The 23,789-nt window shown below is 38.6% G+C and overlaps 1 protein-coding gene across 5 annotated transcripts in view; it reads left to right on the top strand.

Annotated features, from left to right (window-relative positions):
• BICD2 (BICD cargo adaptor 2) overlaps positions 1–23,257 on the top strand; it is a 96,545-nt gene extending 73,288 nt beyond the window's left edge. The window contains exons 4-9 of one of the 5 annotated variants that reach the window (XM_074879861.1): positions 1,811–2,263; positions 3,237–4,256; positions 5,360–5,511; positions 17,732–17,897; positions 19,537–19,612; positions 21,145–23,257. In XM_074879861.1, the coding sequence (XP_074735962.1) occupies positions 1,811–2,263; positions 3,237–4,256; positions 5,360–5,511; positions 17,732–17,897; positions 19,537–19,584 (1,839 nt within the window). In that variant the 3' untranslated portion in view covers positions 19,585–19,612; positions 21,145–23,257. Of the gene's footprint in view, positions 1–1,810; positions 2,264–3,236; positions 4,257–5,359; positions 5,512–17,731; positions 19,613–21,144 lie in introns of those variants that run through there. The other 4 variants (XM_074879858.1, XM_074879862.1, XM_074879860.1 and 1 more) reach the window with 4 other exon arrangements.
• The last annotated feature ends 532 nt before the right edge of the window (positions 23,258–23,789 follow it).

Below are 23,789 nucleotides of genomic sequence, written 5' to 3'. Positions count from 1 at the left end.
TTGGAACAACTCAAGAATTTCCCCGAGTTATCATTTGTGGAGGTAATTAGATGAGATGTTGTCTTTGGCACAGCTCACTTACCTTCATGTGTCAATTGGGGACTTGCTATTTCTATTGTTCAGATACCTGTCACTCTCACTGTATAAATAAAATTCAAGGTTCAGCTGAGAAAATGGTATGATATTCCTGAAATAAAAGCTCTTGAAGAAAACAGTAGAGTTAATACCATCTGTTGTAGTGAGCACATAGAAAAAGCTTATTAGGATTTGCTTGAGAACTCCTTCAGTGTTGTGAATGAAAGGTACCCTACCAACTGAGGTATTTGGGATATTTCATTTATGTCTGGGTGAAACTCCATGTCAGTGTTGGATTACTTTGACCTCACTGCTGTGCCCAAAATGGGGTTCCAGGTTGGACCTGTTCTCACATGAATATATTTGGTCTAATTACGCTGGTTTGGGTGCTCTGAAATCACATGGTAAGGAGGAAGGGGCTATTGCACTCTAGATGCAGGCTGGAAGAGATAGTGATCTGGTAAAATCCAACCTATGTAGGTGGTTACTTTTGTTCTTTACCTTTTTTTTGGTCTCATTTATTGTATTCAGAGGAGTGAGTGAAAGTTCCCAGCTCCATGTTCACATTCTAAAATAACAATATTCAAGAATGCTGTCATTCTGGGCTGAGCCAAGTTTAACCTCAGATGCTATCTTGTCAGTTGCTAGTAATTATTGACTACTGTGTGTGCATTCTGGAGCCTTTGAAAATAGACTGCAAGAAATATTTAAGCTCAGTGGAGCTAATTCTTTTCATGGTAATGGATTACTTCATTTTCTACCTTGTCCTAATCCTACTTGATGAATATTATTAAGCTTTAATTATCCTATTGACATAACTAGAAGCAGCCATCAAGATTTCCCAGGCTTAACTTGCAAAACTGAATTAACATGATTGGTTCCTGGTTTTAAATCAGGTGTGGTTCGGCATTACCAGATTGGTGTATGTTGGCATATAAAACTCCTTTAGCACTTGGCAAAACTGGGTCATATACCATGTAGTATGTTTTTCTTTCTTTCAGGGTAAGGAAGATGTATTCTTTAGGCTTTTTTTCCCCCAAAAGATCCAGAATTTTACACTAATCGTTGGTGTTCATAATTTCAGTGCAAACGAGGTTTAAAATAAATACAATTTTACAAGTAAAAACTTACAGCATGCTATCAAATTTCATGTAGAAGCACTATGAGTCTGAAGCGTAGAGGCTGAATTGTAGCGCGCTCAAGATGTGCTGAAATGATGATGACAGATATGGTAAAACATTTTATTCTGGATGTGTAGAAGCAGGGTGTGATTGCTAGGTGCATCCCAACAGTGTTAAGCCCAGTGGCATATTCTAACAGCAGTGCAGCAGAGTGTCTTTGTGATCCTGGGTTTTGGAAATGTTGAGCTTGAATTTGTGGGAAGGTTGGCAAGGGAGTTTGTTAATCAAACAGAGAAAGAGTTTGCATAATGTGCTAGGAAAGCCTGTTTTGTGATGCCTCTCTATCACACACTGTATCTCCCATCTAGTTAAGCTGGAATAGATCAACTCATTCGATGGTTTGCTTAGAGATTTTATTCCATGGTCTCTGTGAACGTGAATTATGTATTCAGTGTTTACAGTCATAGTGCCAAAACTAGACTCCAGAACTGAGAAAATTATTCTATTCTCACCATATTTAGTGAATCAAACATGCAAAAGTAAAATTACTTGGTGCCTTGCAGGCAGACATTTTCATTAGGGTTTTTTTTTCCCCTCCATTTGTATATGTCCAGGTGGAGTTTGAAGGCCTGAAACATGAAATCAAAAGGCTTGAAGAAGAAACTGAATTTCTCAACAGCCAGCTAGAAGATGCCATACGGCTGAAAGAGATCTCCGAACGCCAGCTTGAGGAGGCCTTAGAGACGCTGAAGACAGAGCGGGAGCAGAAGAACAATCTTCGTAAGGAGCTCTCTCACTACATGAACATCAATGACTCCATGTACAACAGCCACCTGAACATCTCTTTGGATGGACTGAAGTTCAGTGATGAAGCCACAGAACCCAATAATGATGAAATCATGAATGGATTTGAACAAAACTGCCTCAGCAAACTCGGCAATGGCAAGAACAGTACGTCAACACCCAAGAAAAATGAAAGCTTCCCTCCAGCCCCAAGTCTGGTTTCAGATCTTCTGAGTGAATTAAACATTTCTGAAATCCAGAAGCTGAAACAGCAGCTTGTACAGGTAAATGGGTTTTGTAAACAACTGTGTACTGCCAAGTAGCCGTTATAGTTTATTTGGGTTGTAATTTCGGTCTTTTCAGTATCTCATGTGGCCATCATACAGTATGAACTATATTTGTAAAGGCTGTGATTTTAGAATTTGAGGATGTTAAATGTTTGTCAGTGGAAAACCATAGCTTTTTTTCTCTTGTATGCAAAGAAACTAGCAGTCATGTCCTGTGTTTGGAGGAAGGCTGTAAGGCATCTTCCGTGCAGTCAGTACATGCTGTGTCTACTTCATTGTGTCACTAGCAAGAAATAGTATTTTGTTCAGAAATCGAAAGATACTCCAGTCTTCTTCATCAAAAGGTGTTTTGTACACCATAACGATTTTCTGTAATTAGTTCAAAGTTCATGAAGTTTTAATCAGTCCCAAACATTTCTGTGTTATATTTGTGCTATTGGGAGGTTGGACAGTTTGAAACAAGGTACATATTTGTGTTGCCTGGAAATGTTTTAGTTATTTTGTCAAGCATTTCTTAAGTGTTCTGTAAGAAAAAGCATTTGTGGAGAAAGTTACTGGATTTTTTTCAAAATGAGAACTTCCAGAGGAGAAACCTTAAAAGTTTCAGTATTTTTCATGAAGCTCCAAGCTTCCACTATAGACTAGCTGCATGTTTTCTAATACTTACTTGATAATTTGCAAGATAACAGTAAACTTTAGCTTATCTTCAGCTGAAAGGATGTTTTCACAATGAGACCATCAGCTATGGGAGAAATGTGTAAAAAAATGTGCATTTTGAAGTGGAAATGAAAAAGAACTGGCAAGAAACACTGTGCTTGAGTAGTTTTAGAATAAATTAAATAGTCTTTTTCATAATGTGCATGTGATTGGATTTCTGTAACCATATGGACCGGAGTTGCTGTCTCTTATAATAAAACCACTTAAGTGATACAGTTCCCTTTATGCCAATGTCTCTGTTCATGCATTTCAGATGGAAAGAGAAAAGGTGAACTTGTTAACGACGCTACAGGAATCTCAGAAGCAGCTGGAAAATACACGGGGGGCCCTCTCAGAGCAACATGAGAAAGTTGGCAGACTCACAGAAAATCTGAACGCAATGAAGAAGCTCCAGGTCAGCAAGGAACGTCAGTCTGCCCTTGACAATGAGAAGGACCGAGACAGCCACGAAGATGGAGACTATTATGAAGTTGACATCAATGGGCCAGAGATCCTGGAGTGCAAGTACAAAGTGGCTGTGGCAGAGATTACTGACCTAAAAGAAGAGCTCAAAAATCTTAAGGCCAAATACAAAGAATGTGAGTCTAAGTATGAGGAAGAGAAGAGCAGATATGAGACTGATAGCCAAGCTCTCACTGAAAAGATCACCTCACTAGAAAAATGCAGTAGGCATGATAGAGAACAGGTGGCCAGACTGGAGAAGGAGCTGAAGAAAGTCAGTGATGTTGCTGGAGAAACACAGGGCAGCCTCAGCGTGGCCCAAGATGAACTAGTCACCTTCAGTGAAGAACTGGCCAATTTATACCACCATGTCTGCATGTGCAACAATGAAACTCCAAATAGAGTGATGCTGGATTACTACAAGGAAGGTAAAGGTGGACGCAGTAGTCCAGAGACCAAGGGAAGGAGGTCTCCCATTCTTCTTTCTAAAGGGCTGTTAACTATAGAGCTAGGAAAGGCAGAGAATGGGAGTGGTGACAGCAGCCCATCTCCAGTGTCATCTCTGCCATCTCCTGTGTCAGATCCTCGTAAAGAACCAATGAACATTTACAACTTGATTGCTATAATCCGGGATCAGATCAAACATCTTCAGGCTGCTGTGGACAGAACAACTGAGTTGTCCAGGCAGCGTGTTGCCACTCAAGAACTTGGGCCAGTAGTGGACAAAGACAAGGAAGCTCTGATGGAAGAAATCCTGAAGTTGAAGTCCCTGCTGAGCACCAAGAGAGAACAGATAGCAACTCTGAGAACTGTGCTGAAGGCCAACAAACAGGTAACCAGGTCTTATAGCTGTGAAGGTTGTAGTGTCAGGGCATTAGGTCATAAACACAAGAGAATTTATCTTTGAGGTCATACTGCCTCAACTCAGTGGGGCTTTTGTTGCTGATACTTGTTCAGTACAAGGCTGAAGCAGGCTGTTTCATCAGAGGCACTTAGCTGTCCTGCTGTAAAGCTGAGCACTGGGGCTTTAACTGACTTTTGCTTGTCACGTACTCATGAGATTTTTATTAAGCTTAAGGTAGCTTCAGTGTACTGCCTATCTGAATTATATAGATTATATTTAATGTAAGACACCTAAAATTAAGACGTGAATCTTACTTTCCACTTGGAAGAATTCTATTAGTTAGCCTTAAGAGTTCTTAAACTTAAGTACTCTCCTCTCTCCAATTGCAAAATAAAAGAAAGTCTTCCAAGATGAGGATGTGATATAAGAACATGGTCAAAATAACAGGGATGAAAGGTAAAATTAGCTTTTAGGGACTGGGCTGTGCAATTTGATACACATTAGCAGTGCAGTAGATGAAAATAAGTGCTATTGATACACCATGTGGCATGCTTCATTATCTCCTCTGAAGTGAGTCATGCGAATTGAAGTCTTCAAAAAAAAAAAACCCCAAAACTATAGTGTTGTTTAAGAAATATATACATACTTTCAGTTTTCTTTTGCACATTTTAATAAAGGTGGCCCAATATGTAAGATGAGCAAAATGCTGAAAGGGTTAGAGAACTGTGCAAGTGATTGATGAATGCATTTAAATATAGAGATACTAAAGAGACTACTGTTCTTTGTGTTGAAGTATGTAAAGTTTAATTTCTTTTAGTAGTTGGAGATAGGTGTCACTAAATGTATATTCTGTAACTTCCTAGATGCTGCTGCATGATTAATGGGAGTGGGAGACCCATATGTCTGATCTGTTTCCAGTGTTCAAAATGAAATTTTATTTAATCTGTACAAGAAAAGTCAACCAGAAGTTTAACATTCCAGTACAAAGTATACGTTTAATTATGTGAATAGTGATTAGAAATCTCTTAGCAAGCCACTTTGTGAAGAGTTTCATTAACTAGTATGTTTCTGTTCTTCTTGGTAAACAATAGACTGCAGAGGTAGCCCTTGCCAACTTAAAAAGCAAGTATGAAAATGAGAAAGCTATGGTTACGGAGACAATGATGAAGCTGCGAAATGAGCTGAAGGCATTGAAAGAAGATGCTGCTACTTTCTCTTCCCTGAGAGCAATGTTTGCTACAAGGTAAAGAACATACGAACTCTGCAAAATGTAATTTCTTGCTTCTGTGGAAGAAGAGCTGAACCCACCTACCCATGCAAAGATTATCAGGGTGGGGTGCCTTTTTCCAAGTTCGTTGCTTACGGTGTTTGTCTGTGGTATGTTCTGGTTGATGAGGAAAATGCCAGGGATGCAGTATGTTGCTAGAAAACAAGAAGTTGTTGCAGCAGTATTTATTTAATTTGGGTGTGAGATTATCCCTGTTTCTCGAGGCCATTAACTCTGAGGAGGAGTGACATTTAACAATGCAGAATGAGCATTTATTACATCATGAAGATGTGGCTCTGCTTGACCTGTAGTGATCCAGAAAAAAGTAAAGGTGTTGCAAACTTCTTAGATTCTCCATCCTGCAGTTAGCATTTCTTTCATTTCATGTACTTGTGTGAGCTGATTTGGGTTGCATGTGTCTTTGGAACTTGCTTCTGCTTCTTAGTTGTGCTTTGTGGAGTTAATAGACAAATACCTCCTGACATGTCTCGTGCTGTAGAAGTGATAAATGCTGTTTTGATCTGCATGTTGCTTACTGCTACTGTCATTGATTTTTTTTTTTCTTTAAGTCTACGCATTTCTTTTGGGGAATGTTGAGGCAACAACATCATGTTACAAAATCCAGATCTGCTTCACAGCTAAAGAACGTTCAGTTGGCTCCTGTGTGGAGATAATTCTGGAAAACATGAAAAGAAAACTTTATCTAAAAGTTGTCATAGCTCGGTGAGATTCACAGGACACCCCTGACAATGTTCATTTGCCTGCACATTTCATGCATTGCCTAAAGAAGGTGGAGAAGAGAGACTGTAAAGGATGCTGTTTGATGTAACCTAGACACTTGCTTTTAAGCTAACCCGAGGGGACGGGGGAGTCTGTATGTGCTGTATGCTGCTTCCTTCTCTACCTTCTCTGGACACTTTTTTTTTTTAAAAAAAAAAACCCAGACTGAAAAGCAGATGACTTTCTGTCATCTGCTATAAAGTACCATAGTGAGGAATCACGAAGGTGCTTATGAGGATTCCTGAGGCTTTTTTGTGTGGTCTTTGTGGGAGTGGTTCTGCAGCAGCTCTCATGTTCCTTGAGTAATCTCGGGCTTCCTGGTGATTCAGCCTTTCTCAGCAGTATCTGTGCATGTGTGGGTAAGCATGGAAAGGAGGAATGGATATCAAGGAATGCTAAAGGTTGCATTGTGGTGGTTCATTACGCTGGAGGAAGGAATGCCCTGTGCAGTCTGGTTTTGTCCTGCTTTCTTTCCTCTCTCTCTCCTTTTCTGGAGTGTAATTACTGTGCAGAAATTGCAAACTCTTTGTTAGTTGTACATCAGCTTGAAGCTGAGAGGAAAGAGAAAAAGCATATTGTTAACTTTTAGTTATTTTTCCTAGATGCAGATAGCTAGCTGTCTAAATTACACATAACTGCAGTATGTTTTTCCTACAAGTTGATTTTCCTGCCTCAGTGTGAAAATGAGAGAGTGACTGTGAACTGGTTTGGAGAGGAAGAATTGCAAGAGAGATGCCTGAGGGATAATTCTCTCTTTGCTTTTCTCGTGGTGTATTATCTAGAGGTCAATCTTGTCCTTTTACTAGGAAGACAATAATGAGGATTCCTTGGCATGGGGAATTTAGAGGCAGAATAAAAGCTTTTCTGACAGCAGCAGACTTAAGAGCTCTGTCCTGGAGCTCTCACGGAGTTGTGGGCGATTAGAGGCAGGAGTGAGCTCTGTTTGGGGATGCACAACAGACTCCTGCCTAAATGAACAATTGTAATTTCTGAATTTATGCTTGTCTTAGTAACTACAGTGAATAAAACAAGCCATCAAGAGCAAAGGAGGACTCAGAAAGCTGAGGATGGAGTGAGTGGAGACATGGTCCGTGAGCCTTTCATCTCATGAGCACTTGCATTTCTGATGGTTGCATGGCAGATAGGCAGCTGGGCCTTGTATTTTGCATCCAACCTCAGACAGTGGCAGATGCACAGAGCATGAAGAATTGCTTCTTACTCCCAGTGCCCAGTGTTTCAGATGCCACAATAGCTATCAAGACCTATTACTGCAGGGAGGGTACTGTCACCCCTTCCCTCCCTGATCTCTGGTCAGAGAGGGTTAGGAGGTTGGCTGAGTGTATTCCTCTGTCAGTGATTGTTTCATCCTAGTCTCTGTTTCAGGTGAGGTAGGTTTGGAAGGCATGTTCCTAGGTGCTTTGGTGAAGATAACCTCAAAAACTCTTCTGGAGTCTGATTATTAGGTGTGTTCAAATATCAGAAGTATGTAACAGCCCAATTTGTCTTCAGCATCGCAAACAACCTGCTAATGGAGCACCTCTTTAACAGTCTACAGTAAGTTGTGTTTCTTCTCTGACCCAACAAGAGGTTTGTATCAGGGGAGACTAATAACAAGTGATGGGGTTTTCACCCATTGCATTTGTTTCAGTCTTGTGTTCATGTGTGGGATGAAGCAGACTGCTGCACACAGATATTTTCCACAGGAAGGCGCCCATTTTGTAGGATGCAAGAGAGCTGTAACAATACATGAGAATTGAAGGCTGGGCATGAATATAGTAACTGACCTAATTTCCTTTTTAAAGTAGGTTAATCCCACTAATTTGACAATACTACCAGCTATTTTTAATAAGTAATGAAAATGCAATAAGACCTCAACCTGCAGACAAAGGAAGGCTTGCAAGACACAGACTAACAGCTTCCAGCACTGAGGGACTGCTGCAGCCTGCTAGACAATGCTGTACACCTAAAATTAAGCTGTTATACAAAGGAATAAATCAAGATATGCATTATGTACTATAGACGTACATGCAATAGCTGTCCTGTTAAAGTCCAGATTTTCTTAATTAACATACATATCCCTGTTGTATATACAGACAAAAAGCACTGGAAGCCAGATTAAAATCTGCCCTGTAGAGCTGAAAATGGAATTTATCTGCTTAATAAGGCTGTAACAGGTTTTTATGTATCACTGTATTACAATCAAACATTTTGATGTTTCATTAGTTTCATTTCCTCTTCACCAGAAAAAATGTATGCAATCACTTCTACATTTAAAATCCAAACAGAAACTGAACATCTCTTTTGTTTTATTTTGCCAAGTAGGTTTGCACTTGCTAACAGGCAGCTTGGGTGATGCAAAATGTAAACAAACAAGGCCTGACAATGATGCAGTAAATGTTCATTAGGGTGCAGCCTTCGGCTTTATTACAAGATGTGAAGTGATACTTCTTTTTCTTTATGGATACCATCTGGCTCCTGTACTTTACCTGCTATCTGGAGAAGCTGTTTGAAAGAATATTTCCCAAAATAATCTTTCTCAAAATTCATCATACAAAATGCACTACTGTGGTTGCTGTTTTGAGAGGCTTATGAATGTATTTACTTAGGAATTTAAAACAGAATAGCTTGTGTTCACATGATGAGATTGAACATTGTAAGAAAGCAGTAACTTTTACAGTACGCTTGCAACACTGAGCTACAGTAATATCTGGGTGGGTATGTTCTATATTTTAAAGAACAAATCCTTGCAAACTGGCAAAAGAAAATACAGCTCCACACAAACCACTTGTGGTAGAATTTTTACATTAGACAGTATAACTAATAACTGATTTGTTTTTGAATAAAATCTTCAATGGAAATTTCCAAAAGGTAGAATAAGCCTTTAAAAAGCAGTGTTTACTCTCAGAATTTGAACTGTCTCTGAGTTTTAACTGCATCTCTATAACAAAAAGGTATAAAGAACACATATTTGCAGTTAACTCATTTCAGTCAGGTCTTTTTTCAAGTATATATGAAACAAGGGGCTTCTTTCAAAGTGTTCGTTGGGTATTTATTGAGTTTAATGTGACCAGCGCCCTGTGTTAACAGCACCAAGTAAGGAGAAAGTCGTGAGTGAGAACAGGAGTTCCCAGACTAGAGGCAGATACGGCAGCTGGTATTCAGGTCACTACAAAGTGATGCATAGGGAGCATAGAGCCAGGAGCTGCTGCTGGTCTTCCAGGCAAAAATATTTAATCTCCAAAAATATTTTATGGTAGCCTTAAATTATTTTTTTTAAACTCTCATTTAGTAGGTTAAGGAAATTGCTAGGTTTGTTTGTACAGAACAATATAAATCCCTACTGAAGGGTGAGGAGAGGGGCTTAGTAGCAAAATTGAGATAAATTAATTCATCTTCCTCTAAAATATTGTCAGAAGAAAGAGTGATTCCTTTCTTTGCCAGAGAGCGAGCTTCTCCTAAATGCTTTGAGGGATCTTTAAGTGAGTATGTCCTATTTTCATGATTTGGGGTGGGAGTGAAGCAGGGTTTCCTTGTCATGTAGGTCAAGATATGTTTTTAGATTGCCTGTAAACAATTTGTCATTCAAACTTGCAAGCACATTAGATGAGAATTGGAATTTAAGCTTGAGGCTTCTTTAACTTTTCAGCAAGGAAGGAGGGAGTGAGAAGACTAGGTTTCTGCTAGTTGTTTGGAGAACACCTCTGAATCTGCTATTTCCAGAGTACACTGCAAGTGCTGATGGTACACAGATTCACCAACTAGCAAACCAGGTTAAGGTCCTTATGGGATGGTTAGATGAAGAGCAGGAGGCCAGTGTTGGCATCGCTTCCAGCCAAGAAAATGCACTGAGAAAAGCTTGTCATGGATTGGACAAGAAGGCAGTTTAAACGCAATTTTGCGTTTTAAAAAGCAAAGGTTATTTTATTTTGTTATGCTAGTCTTTTCCTTGATTTTTATTTGCTAGAATTTGAGTAAACATCCTTTCAAACGTTCTACTAAATACAGAAGATGGCAGAAACATGGTTTTTCACCTTTCTCTTCCCTGTGTTATTTTTCAGCTGTTTTTCTGTCTTTTGATATAGATTACAAATTTCTTGTCCCTTTAACTTGCATGTTAAGTACTGTGTGCACTCATGGGAGGACTCCATGATCTCTGCTCTCTAGAAGTACCTCCTGTGTGACAGCTTACAGCCACACTCTTGCAGTGGATGGAGTAAAGCAGGCTGAAAACAGCCAGGCTGTCTCCTTGCTGGCTTATTTGCTCAAGGTCAGGCAACAAAACCAAATAATTATATTCATATGAAGTTGCATTTGTCCTGATAAATCCTGACAGAGTTAAACAGACTTTGACAAGTGACTTAGAATACATCTTCCCTCCTCTGATTAAAGACACGGGTTTCTCAACTTTGCTGTTTATGTATGTTCTTTTTCTTTTCCAGAGCCTAAGAACAAGCAAGGATAGTAAGAGAACAGACATTTCTCATCCATTGAAAATAAAGATAGAACAGTAATTAAGAAATCTAGCAGAAGCAGAAGGCTTTGAAAAACAGAAAACAAATATGCCTAGGTGTAATTAATGGCTACCCCCATGTTCCAGTGTTTCATAAACTCTAAATAAAGGGAGAGACAAACTCTGCAACATGTCAGCAAGGGGACAAGTGGCAAGTGTTAGAACATACTGGAAAGACTGACAGCATGTAACATTAGATTACAATAGCAAGATAGTGCTTTTGATGAAGAAACAAAGCCATGAATACACACAAGAAACTAGCAGCTAGCTGTTTTTCATTAATGGAGAAAAGGTGTGTTTCAAATGAATACATATGTCAGTTCAGAATCATAGATTCTCTGTCAGTTTTCCAAGTATCCAAAGCATTTGGGAAAATATTCTTCTGTTCATGGACTTCAAAGGCCTGCAGAATATAAAGGAGTTGAAATTCATGCAGAGAACAGTGCAGTCCTCACAGGACTGAGAATTATAGCTAAAGGGTCTTCCTACTGGACTTCACACAGAAGTATTCAACTGCTCTAAAAATATCCTATAGGATAAATGCTCAGAGGAGCCAGACACAGAAAATGTGACTTTGAAAATTTCCAGAATGGGATTCCCAGATGGGAGTAACAGCATTTGCCTCCTATTCCTGGTGTTAGATCTAGAGGTGATGAATGATGTCTGGAGAGAAAAATGTCTGGGCCACCAGTGCTCACGTGAAAGCGAGGAGATATCCAGGCAGGACAAAGGCATTCGATTGTCTTACAGACATGCTACAAAAACCCACGAGTGATGTCTTGCGCATAGTCACGTTTATAGCATTGATAAGCCTGCTCTAGACTCTAAATGTGTCTGGCAGTTAAAATGTCTACTACAAGTAATGCTGGATATATTGAGACTCAACCTTGGTGAAGGTGCCCCTTGTAGATAGACCCTGGACCTGGGTTGCAACAGTGAGTTCTCACTCTTCTCCCGGATATTTTTTGAAGTGGCTGTGTCCCCAGCACTAACTCCTCTGTGCCATGGTGCTTTGTTTGAATGCCTGCTGTTAAGGAGAGTAAAGCACAGAAGGTGTTCCTGTGATGATATAGTGGTGCCATAGAAATATTCAGAGTAAAGACAATGCCAGCTCTTGTTGTGTAGTTTGTCTGCCCTTTTTAATCAAAATGGAACGTGAGTTACTTTAAAATACCTTGTATGGGAGACTACTGTAGCAGCAGTTATTTGTGTTTTAGATAGGCAATTATTGGTTTCAATTGGGAATTAACAGAAAGTGTCATAGTCTGTGAAAAACAAAGCATGTGCACAACTTCAGTGGTACAGGGTGGGTAGATAGGGATGGGGCTCAGGATTAGATTCTCCACCCCTTGCCTACCTCCTTCAGTGAAGAACTGGGAACAACGTCCCACCTATGCGATAACTTTAAATTTACTTCTGATCTAGTGGCATAGCATTGTTAATTTCAACCTTTGAATGTATAAAAAAAGGAGTTTTCTTTTAAATTCTAGGAGGAGGGAATTTGCCATAAAAGTTTATGATCTCTCCTTGAGAGTTTTTATCAGTGGAAATTTAGAAGAGCTGTAGTGTCCAGCAATGTGGGGCTGATTGTTCCCTCTCAGTGCAGGAGATAATTCTTCCCATATGTTTCAAACTACAAGAGAGATTCATGGTCTGATTACTTTCTTTAATAGCTTTTACTAATGGACATTGTTTACACATGGCTGATTATGAACATTCTGGAAAACTATAGCTGGTTATAAGCTATTCTCTGTTCTTGCTGAAAATCACAATGACTTATACAAATAAAGGCCTCAGCATTTATTCCTGTCAAATATACAACTCCAGATGAGTTTTCAGTGCAAGGTATTGAGAAAGTAATTACAAATTAGCAATTGGCTGAGGTTTCCATAGATACTTCCTTTAATTTGCTTATCCGTGATCTTAAACTGCCTAAATCTGGGGTGCTTGCTCTTCTGCCGCCTTCAGGATTTGTGCTTTATTTAATTTTTCTGGAGTCTGGATCTGCGTGGTTTATGACTATGCAAACCAAGGCAAGAACTGAGCTTTAGTATACTTCCTAAAAATATCTAAAACATGCTGAACCTAGCAGAGGGCCTTGGTTCTTCAGTCGGATCTGAGTTCTGGTGCAGCTGCACTTGGATTAGTGCATATGGCAAATTTACCTGCCTGGAGCATGCTTAGGTGGGGTTGAGCTTTTCAATGCTTCTGCTTCAACAGCTTTTTAAAAAACAAGTGTATTTGGTTTTATGGATATGCAAAATTACCCAGTATGAGTTCCTTCAGAGGAGGCCAACTCAAACAGATTAGGTGAGAATAGTGATGATCTAATTTCTGAAGGCATGCCTGTTTTCTGCTGTCAATCCCTAGTAACAGCCTTCTCTGTTCTTCCACTTAAAAATCCAAATTGTGTATGGACTGGCTCTAAATCTTACACTTGGTGCTGAGGAGTACAGCTCTGCAGGACACCGCGGAGCTCATCTGCATTTGCCACACATCACAGAGTGGAAGGCCCTCTTGTGAAAGGAGATTCACGAGCTTTATTGCTGCCATCATCTTCTCTGTCTTCCTGCTTTGGTAATACAAAATTGTTGCTTTCTCTGCAGATCAGCTGGTTTTCACCAGGGGTTGGGGTAAGGGGGAGGTGCGAGGAAAGTGTTCAAATTCAGTCTTTACTATTAATTTCTAATATAAAGATTCAGTTTGAAATGGCAGGCGGCTCATATCCCTTATAGCCGAATGCAATCAATGCTCATTTACATGTCACTTCAGCTGCTGCTCTGCTGGTACGTTTCCCAGTTTTTAATAAAGCTGAAAAATTGTGATTTTAATCCTCCATGATCTAATTTCTTATGTAGCTTGACAATTTAATCTCAAGGTAGAAGTTGAAGTAGTTGATGGTTCTCTCAAAAGGCCTCCCTCAGTTGCATCTGTCTTGGGTTCTTGGAAGTTGTCATACGGTCCCTGCTGACTGCAGAGGAGGGGGAGAAAGTATAATTATACCCATTTGGTGCATTTGGTTACATCAGTTTTTTTTCCAGAACAGATCTTGATTCAGTAATGAATTTAGCTATAAATGTTATTAAATATAGTACATGCTAAAGCTTAAGCAAAATGGTATGTAGAAATAAGGCACAGCTGGCATTTGTGGGAAGTAGTGGCATGCGGATTTTGAAAATGAGACAACCCATTGTTATATTTTTCAATAATTTGGCTTCAGATAGCGTTTTAGAGGCTTTAGTTTTTATTTCTCATCATTATATTTAACATTCAAGACATTTCCTCTCTGTAGATGTTCTAGTTGGTGTTGTTTTTAAAAATCTAGTTTATGTCTCCTTAAGCTCCCTTTTCTGTTGTGAATTATCATTCATAATAAAATAGGCAACATCAAAGCCTTCTGTTCACTATCCACTTAAAACTGTGAATGTGTAAATGTACAACAGTCTGATGCTAATTTCATATTCTTTAAAGCATGAAAGCTCAATTATTTTCTTTCAGAGGTGATTTTAAAACAGATGTTTTCTGCTCTGACCTTCTAATGATTTTGGTATTGAATATGTAGCTGGGAAGTAGCTCAGCATGTGGCAAATGGAATTGTAAAAGGGAAGGATCTTTTATTGTTATATCTGCAAAGCTATGAAAATATAGATACACATACCACAAAAATATGCTGTCATTGAGGAGGCTAACTTTTTTTTTTGATAAAATTAAATTGGGAGTCAGTGAACAGCAGGAAGGAAGAAATTAAATAAGGCAGATCCCAGTCCACCTGTGCACGCAACGTCTACATCCAATTCTAGGAAACTTTTCAACCCTCACTTGTTCTGTTCAGGTAAACAATTGCCGTATTTTGCATAGGGTAGTGTTCCTCTGACCCTGGACAGTCATGCTTGCAACACGAGAAGGTTTGGTTTTGAGGCTGTATCATTTCATTTGACTTAAAGATCAGGAAAACAGGCTCAGGACGCATGGCTGTGTGTAATCATAGTAGTTAACACTCGTGCCTCTCCCTAGTCCTCTCCTGTATATGAGAGAAATTCAGGTGCAGTAAAAACTGCAGCTGCATGTATGCTACTGATAACACTTCCTTTTTGTTGGAAAGGAAGGAAAAACTCCCTGCATAGAGTTTTATGGGAAAAAAAATCTTGATTTAGATATTTGAAACAGCAAATGCCTTGTAATTTCTAAGGACAGTCATTTGATGCTTTAAACCTTTGTGCTAACAGAAAGCTTGATGAGATAATGACTTGCTACTATAACCATTTGGAGTCAAAATCATGGCTTTAATTATAGCTTGGCTCACGTGTGAATGACTTGACTACCTTTTAGACTCTGACAAGCATTTGTCTGTGTTACCAGACAGCTATCAGGTTTGGCACAACTTGATCAAGAGGTGTTTGAGTAATACCAGAAACGAGAAGAGGATTAAGGGACATTAGCAAGACACTGTGGGAAGTCCCTGCTCTGCTTTACTGCAATGGTTTTGTTTTCATCATATCTCTTTTTTTAAAATTTATTGTTTATTAAAGGGGGGGGTGGGGGGTGGGTTGGGAAGAAGTCTGCCCCTCTTGCTGTGGCTGGCTTTGATTAGCACCTCTCTGGTGGAAGTCAAATGAGTAAACAGACTGCCACAGTCTTGATGCTGCTTCACTGAGCTGAAACTTTTGGGGCTAAATTGTCTTCCTGTTCCGTACAAAAAGAAAAGGATACATTCTGATTCACATGAAAGGAGTTGGGAAAGTGGGGCTAAACCTCCCCATAATTTCACCTTGCCCGAATCTTTTGGTAGGGTAATACTGAGAGTGAAACAAGGGTGACGGGGACAGGTCACTCCAGTGCCAGATCATATTTTGCTGAAGCAATCGTATTACATTTCTCAAGGACTCGGTAACACTTTCTGGACTTTCCCCTGCTTTGCAGCAATGGAGCTTTGAAGGAATCGGGTTTGAGAGAGGATAGGAAAGAAAACAGAAAGGTCACTTGTGATATAAGCAGGTTTGCGCTTTTCACCTCGAATGTGATGAGTGTGTGTGAAAACTGGATGGAAACCCCACAGCCCTCAGGCCTCCCAGTGATCTTTCGTCTGTGCCTTGCTCCCACCCCCAAGTGAAGAAAACACACCTCTGACAATCTAGAGGAAGAGGGCACAGTGTTAGCAGTGATGCTGTGAGCTGTTCATTTCTGTAGGTGTGCTCTCATTTGGAGCTTGTGCCACCTTCCGTAAGAGGCAAGGACTGTTATTTTTGTCTTTTCAGACTTCCTAGGGCCGTTTCAATCTGTGTTCCTCTCTAGTGCTAATGGTAAATTAGGTAGGATCTGGCCCTTAGTCTGCTTCCACGCACTGAGATGTATGGATTGATTTTGCCTTTTAAGGTCTATCTAGTTATGAAGAGAAAAGGGCAGGTGCTGGACTTCTAGCAAGTTTAAGGTTCATAGTTTTCTCTCTTAAAAAGAGAAAGCCCTCACATGCTGCTTTTCTACTGTGCTCCCAGTATGAGAAGTACTGTGATGAACCCTAGAGCAGGAGGCACAGAGATTTGAGAGGATAGATTTCTGCTCACATAGTGGCCCTAAACTCAAAACCTTCCGGTATGCTAAGCTACACTGCAGTTGTAGTTCATACAGGTTTTATATGAATATTTCTGGGTTATTGCTTAATCTCCATATGTATTAAAAATTAAATCCTATTTTTTCCCTTCCCTTTTTTTTTCTTCCCAAGCAAATATAATTAGAAATATAGGCCTAATCCTGCTATTTGAAGTCGGGGAGAGCAGAATTCCAGACTTGATAGTAAAAGCACAGCTGATGAATCTGCATGTGAATGCAGTTTTGCTTTGTGATGTGGTGGGGGTTTTTTCCCAATCTGCTTTATATTACTTACTGGTGATAAGTGTCCCTTAAAGTCAGGGGCTTTTCCATTTTGATGTCAAAAGATGCTTCTCTGCTGATTGTTTATGAAGTTGTATTTTACAGATGTGGCCATTGTAAATTCCAGCTGGTACCTATGAATATTTATTTTTCTACCCATACTCATAATTGGTCTTCCATGTGCAGTAAATATGCATCTACATGTAAAGACATTAATTTTTTAATTGTTCATGATGCACTGTGCAAGTTAAGTAGCTTCCAGGCTCAGTGGGAATGACTGTAGATGAAAGCTCGCAGGCATTCATACGGCTTTGCCTACAGGGTTCCCAGTAACACTCAGTTCCTTTAATTGTTTTAAAATTAATTTTGATGGTGAAAACAATTATATAAAGGACACTTGCTATAGAGAAAACAGTAATAAAACACTATTATAGAATCTTTACATCAGGAATCGAGGTAGGTTAAAGTAGAATTATGAAAGATGCTTGTTTTTAACAATGTTGTTCAATCACCACTGGAAATTTGTTATTTGGGCTCCATGTGTAAAGTAACAAACTACAAAGTTCAGGTGCTCATCAGGTGCTATTAATAGCCATTTTAGTAATGGTCATTTTACAGCACTCCTACTGGTCCCCTCAGACTCCCTTTTTGGCCTGAAACATAGAACTGTTGTGGTCTCTCTGTAAGTAGAGACAAAAGTAATTGGACTGCATTCTGTCTACTCACTATGGAAGGACATCTTACTGACCTGTAGACATGAGTACTTACCTGTCAGGTGCCATACTTTCATTATCTAAGGATGCTGTTAATTATACTGTGTCTTGAAAGGCATGAATGTAAGTGCTGAGTGTGGGATTGTAAGAACCCCTGTGAAAAGTAATTGTGAATTTCTACTAGGTTTGGTTGAAGTTCCTATTTACAAGGGTGTGTATGCAAGCAACTGCAGAGCTATCACTCTTGCTAGTACCGGCCAGACACGAGGGATTCATATTTAATAGGTGGAAACAGGATTGCTAAAGATTATATATTTCATTGCAGATGTGACGAGTATGTCACACAGCTGGATGAAATGCAGCGGCAGCTTGCGGCAGCTGAGGATGAGAAGAAGACTCTGAACTCCTTGCTTCGGATGGCTATCCAGCAGAAACTGGCATTGACCCAGCGCCTGGAACATTTGGAGCTAGACCACGAGCAGTCCAAAAGGGTGCGCACAAAATCTGCTTCCAAAGCCAAGAGCGGTAACCCTAGTGTAAGTCATATTCGGTCCTGCGGAGACAGGTCTGAAGGATCTGTCCTTAACAATGAGGTTTTTTGTAGTGAGAAATATAAAATCTATTGTGACTAGGACAGGTGTGTAGAAAAATCATATTATGCATCTTATTTTAAGCTGTAACTGTCAGCATAAATCCCCACTATCTAATGTCGCAGTGAGTTGGCTTGTACTAGTATGTTGTTGAACCAGGTAATACAAATTGTATTATGGTGGTCTTAACTGTAACTAATTCATAAGTATGGGGATGCTATTAACAAGTTAATAGTGGAAAGGAATTAGCTTTTTCCACAATTAACATGTATGGGGTTTGCTGTTTATGGTAAGTGTTAAAAGAGTACACCTGATATAGTATATCTGGTGCTACTAATTGTAGTTTGTATAGCACAAATGTGATCCTTTCTCCAGGGTTGCAGCATACTTCAGTAAATGCTTTCACAGGCAGAAACAAACGGAAAACCTTCCTTGTTACTGTGGCTTAAGAAGTGGTGAAAGGCAAATGTTAAAATTAGAGGCATGTCTTGAAAATGCAGATCATTTTGAAGCTGGAACCAAATTTAATTTGCCTGTTGTGGCAGATACTAAGAACTTGCTGTCATAACACCACTGACCAAAGTCCTAAAGCTTTTATAGGCTATAAAAGCTAGAAAAAACTTGGTAGGGTACATTATTTACACTCTGCTTCCCTCTCTTCGGAGGGTTAACCAGAAGAAACTTGCACATTTATATTAAAATATGCAATATTTACCCCATCTGATATAAAACTTAAAATTTTAAGAATTGGGATCCTACCTGGTAGACAGTTCCACTTTAAGAAGTTATGCTGTGGAAAAGTGTCATGTCCTGAAAGGATCTTTGTGGTCGCATGTTGCTCCTTGCAAGCATAACACTTCGGAAAGAATCTGTTTTTATTACTGTAGCCACACAACATACATGTGTAGAATTAATGTGACTATGGTCTAGTACTGTCAGTCACAAAACAATTTTTCTCAGCTTTCAGTATTAATCTAAATAGGATAGTATGTCAGAGCTCTGATCATTTTTTTAAATACATGGAAGATATCACATTCCTTATGCAAGCACATGTTTCACAGGGCTCTACATTATAGGCACAGGAAGTTGAACCAGATCATCCTGCTAATAATTATTTATGAAGTAGCTTAGTATACATATTAGTCTTTAAAAACACATAAACCTTTGTCTACTATTGAACTTTTAAGGGGCCTTTTTAGCCGCTTAATTACAATATGTTTGATAATATGAAAGTGTACTTCATAATTGGTGCCTACATAAGAGAAAAAGATTGAAAATGTTGCTTCTGAAACTGCGGAAAATTTGTGGAGCACAAGGCACACGTTCTTCTTTAAACCAGAGTTTTAAAGTGCCTAGCCTCAAATTTTATTTTAATGTAAAGCCCTGTTCATTTTGTACTCTTTCAAAATAATTTGTATGCCTATAGTATTACTAAAAGCAATGCGAGACTGCACAGTTGTCTGCTTGATAGTGATGTTTTTTAAAGCCATTCTAATATTCCTGGTGTGGTACTGCCTCATCTCACTACCATTTCTTGTAGATGGTCAGCAGCTTGCTTCCTGTGCATTGCCGCTCTGCCTATAAGTAGTCAGGAGATATCACAGTACTAATATAAGGTAATAAGGAGCACAGCTTGTTCTCCCAGTGAGAGGAAACCCCATGGGATTTTGGCTTCCCAGATGTTAGGGAGCGGGGGGAGAAGAGAGTCTTCTAAACTCACACAATGAGATTTTAAACAAATGGAATCGTAGAAACGTTGCTACAAAGCTGGGAAACATCAGATTGCCACAGTCCAGGGCCAGAATTGCATTTACCAACATGGAGAGGAGGAAACAAAGCCCCACGTGATTTAAGTCTAATATGTTGCTCAAACATCACTGCCTGAGAAGTTTAAACAAATAGCAATTCTGGCTTTAGAAACTAGGCCCTGTGCATCTGTTATTACTTTTTTTGGAAAACACTGAATTCTCCTGAATTTGAGCTTTAATATTGCTAAATAGCAGGTTTGATATTTTAGAAGTGAGACATCTTTTAACAGTTTTCAATCCTGCTTTTCTCTTTGCTGCACAATCTTCCAAAAGGCCTTTATTCTTCTCATTCCTGCATTGTCATTTAAAAATACTTTGTAAAAGCAGGCATTTGAGTGCTAACTTTCTCTGCTCCAAAAGAAACAGTTACAATTTAGCTTCCGCTATGGTAGGGAGCTTTAATACAATTTTCACTGCTTCCATGTCTCTAATGGCAGTAGTTTTGCAAAATACTAATGGCAAAAAGGTAAATTGGAAAAACTAATTGAAGGCATTGTTAGGTTTTTTCAAATTAACTGGAACTTTCTGTAAAGATTTCGGTGTTACCAGACAGTGACTATTACTATCAATCTTGGCTCATGCTTTCAGTTCCAAATATGAGCAATTATGCTATTAACCCAGTAGTCTTAATAGTCATTTCCATATTCATTCATTTCCGTGAATCATTAAAAAACAAAACAGCCAACCTGACTGCTATCTGAGCTTGTCAAGGTTATGGCTTAACTTCTTGTAGCACCTGTTGTAGAAAGAAATGAGGAATGGTGGTAAGGTGACTTGATCCTGCTGTTTGTATTTTTAGATAATGTTTAGATTGAGTCTTGTAATTCTTGATTAACAATTTCTTGAAACGTACATTTGCTGTAAGTCTTTCGTATCACTTTGAATGGGTTGGGATAAAGCATGGAAAATTCCTTAAGCCATCACCTACCTCTACAAGCAGGCTCTTTTTCTGAATGATACTCTCTGCATTGGCCTGCATGATATACTGACCTGCATGTTTCTGGAGAGCCTAAAGCTTCACTGAAAATGTTTCTTGCACATTCATTGCTATTAACTTGTGCTTGAACAGCAAAGCTTTATTCAGTACTTGTAAGAAACCTTCTTTCTGCAAAACTATTGCTTCGAAGCTAAACCCATAAAGCATTGTTTCATCAGCTTGGAGAGCATCTGTGAGCTAAAATGGCTGCTTCTACCCCAGTAAGTTAAGACACCCTTAACCAACTAACCAGCTTTTGCAGCATGTCGGTTTAAGTTTTCAGTTCTTTAATTGAGAAATAAACACTGATTTTTTTTTTTAAATTATTTTTTTTCTAATGCTATTTTATTTTTCCATTTTTCAGCTGTAGAGTAGTCCCTGGAGAAGGCCTTTCCAACAGTGCAACAGCATTTCTTAGCCTCTTTCATTGTGGTTAAAAGTGGTAGCCCATTGCACAAAGAATGGAAACCACTGACCTGATCCTAACTTTTGAAAACACCTTTTCCTATATACTACCTGAAACTTTCCTTTTATGTCTGAAGCTATAAAACAAACAAGCTTTACCTATAAGTGCTGATGCAGTAAGAAAACTTACAAGTGCTGAAGAAACTTACTTCAAACGTAACGATCACCATATTAGTTTTACGATCTACTAGAAATGTTCGGATGGGAGAATTTCTTATTTCATTGCAGTTGCTCATTTCTTATCAGATTGTTAAACCTGTGCACTTTTGATATTTTGATATTTTTCTTTAGCTTCTTTAACTCCTTATGTAGAAGAGTTTATATAAATGCAGTGGTTTGTGCTCATAGTCTCTCTCCAATTTGGGCTTGTGATTTTTGAATTCTACATCAGCATGTGGCAGAGATTTTTGGAGGGCTCTAGATTGTGATTAGAAAAGAGTTTCAACAAAAAACAGGAGCTCTGCTAAACTGTGTGCTGTGCTTCAGCAGCTTTTTTATTATAAAATGTTAAGCTTTATATGTTTAAATTACTGATTTTTTTTTTTTTTTTAAACTGCCATGTTCATTAAGAAATCCAGGGTATTCAAATTCTGGGGTTTTTTTCATATTGTATTATTATTCTTAGGAATAGTTCAATGTAACAAGAAGAAAACTTGACTTTGCTCTGGTTAAAACAGTAATAGGCACTTGAAAAATATTAAATAAGTAGTATTACCTATAAATTCCAGAATTCCTGGGTTTTAGGAAGTTGAAGTATTATTGATTAACGGAATTTTATACAACTATACCAGTTAAATTCCAAATTGGAATTGTTTTGTTACTTTTTCATTTTATTGTGCCAAATTCTGGTACATTTAGAAAGAAAAATTCTAAAGTTGTCAATGATAGGGTGTTATATATCAGCGCCTTTCTGTCATTAATTATTGCCAGTAGTGCCTTTAATAATTTTAAGGGAGACTCTTAGAATAGCTTAGTCTAAGTCCTGTAACTTAGAAGACATGGAATGGCTGTTTTGGAATTTATGAAAAACATGGAGCAATAAGTGCAAAGTGAACTCCCCTTTCGCACATTTTTAATGGGTAGTCTTACTATAGAGATTATATATTCAAGGAATTGTAAAAAATTCTGTTAGTCAATGATATTTCATCATGCAAATCCTTGCAAATTCAGGGGTATAGAGAAAAAAACAAACCCGAATACGTTTTGGGAACCAAATGGACTCATGTTGAACAAATGAGCAAGATGTATTGACACATTTGTGGTAACAGTACAAAGAACGTATCAAGAATATTGATGTTATGTTAGCTTTGTATGGTGGTGGATGCAGTTAACCATAGTATTGTTTGCAAATGTGAACAACAAAACATTGATATCTTCTCTTGCATGTTGTATCTAATCATTGTAATTTCAGGAAACAGAAACAGAGAAGTGCATCAACAAGCTGTACCTATCTCTCTACCGTTTGTTGAGGCTCACATAAATGATTAAATTGGTACTTATTGGGGGGGAGCCTTCCCACTCCTCAAAAAAAGTACAAATTGAAATAATATTGACAGCAGGGAAAAGATTTCTGTTTGCTGGAAAAAAAGCATTATTATTATTCCTAGATGTGGGGACTTATATTTCCATCTTCTGTTACAGTATTGATTCATAAGAAAAGTTGTTGCATTTAAAATTACTACATTTGTATGTGGGTATTTATTTGAAATGATGTCGAAGTACTGTATTATGTTTTATGTGCATTACCTTTTAGTGGTGGATTGGTCTCCATTTAACGTCATATGCATGTATTCTTGCCAAGTAACCTTTACACAGATCTGAAAAAAAGAGTTAAAGAGAAAATGTGAAAACTTCTTAAAAGGATAACTGTGTGTTAATTGGATAACCTTAGGAGGTATAGAGGGCAAAATGTTACTTCCAAATTAATAAAAAAGTGCTTAATGTAGGAAAGCAATCTGCCTGCGTAAAGGTAGTCACATTGGCAGTATCAATAAAAGAGAAAAGGAATCGCGTTTTCTGCTTGTTGTGTTTGTGTTTTAAGAAGGCGCCATTTGAATTAGTCTTTAAATACTAATTTTTATCTGAGAGATAGAACTGAGTTTACTGCAGTCCTAGAAAATTAATTATTTGTGCTCATATTTGGGGAGCACCATGCTCTGTGCCGTTTCATGAGATTTCCTGGATTAGTTTTGGCCTGGATCAGACCAGTTTAATCTGTTTCACCAAACAGCCATGCAAACACCGGTGGCAGTACAGGAGTGGGGAGGGTGGGACTAAGGCTTTTGGTGGCAGTGGTGACAAGTCTTCCTGAAATTACATCTGTAACTCCTCATATACTCTCAAAAATGCGTTATGATGATGTTTATCCAGTAGAATTAACAAACTCACAAAAAACCCCATAAGTAGTATGCTTAAAGTCTGAGGGCGAGGCTAAGGTTTGCCCCGTCAATACAAGGATATGAGTTGATATTGGCCCCTAGAAATATTAAATACGGTTTTATACTACAGCACAACAATGTCCCCAGGTAGGATTCCTAGAACTAG

The sequence above is a fragment of the Strix uralensis genome, chromosome 10 (assembly GCF_047716275.1).
Source record: "Strix uralensis isolate ZFMK-TIS-50842 chromosome 10, bStrUra1, whole genome shotgun sequence".
NCBI classification, from domain to species: Eukaryota; Metazoa; Chordata; class Aves; order Strigiformes; family Strigidae; genus Strix; species Strix uralensis.
This window is presented reverse-complemented; position numbering and strand designations above follow the sequence as displayed.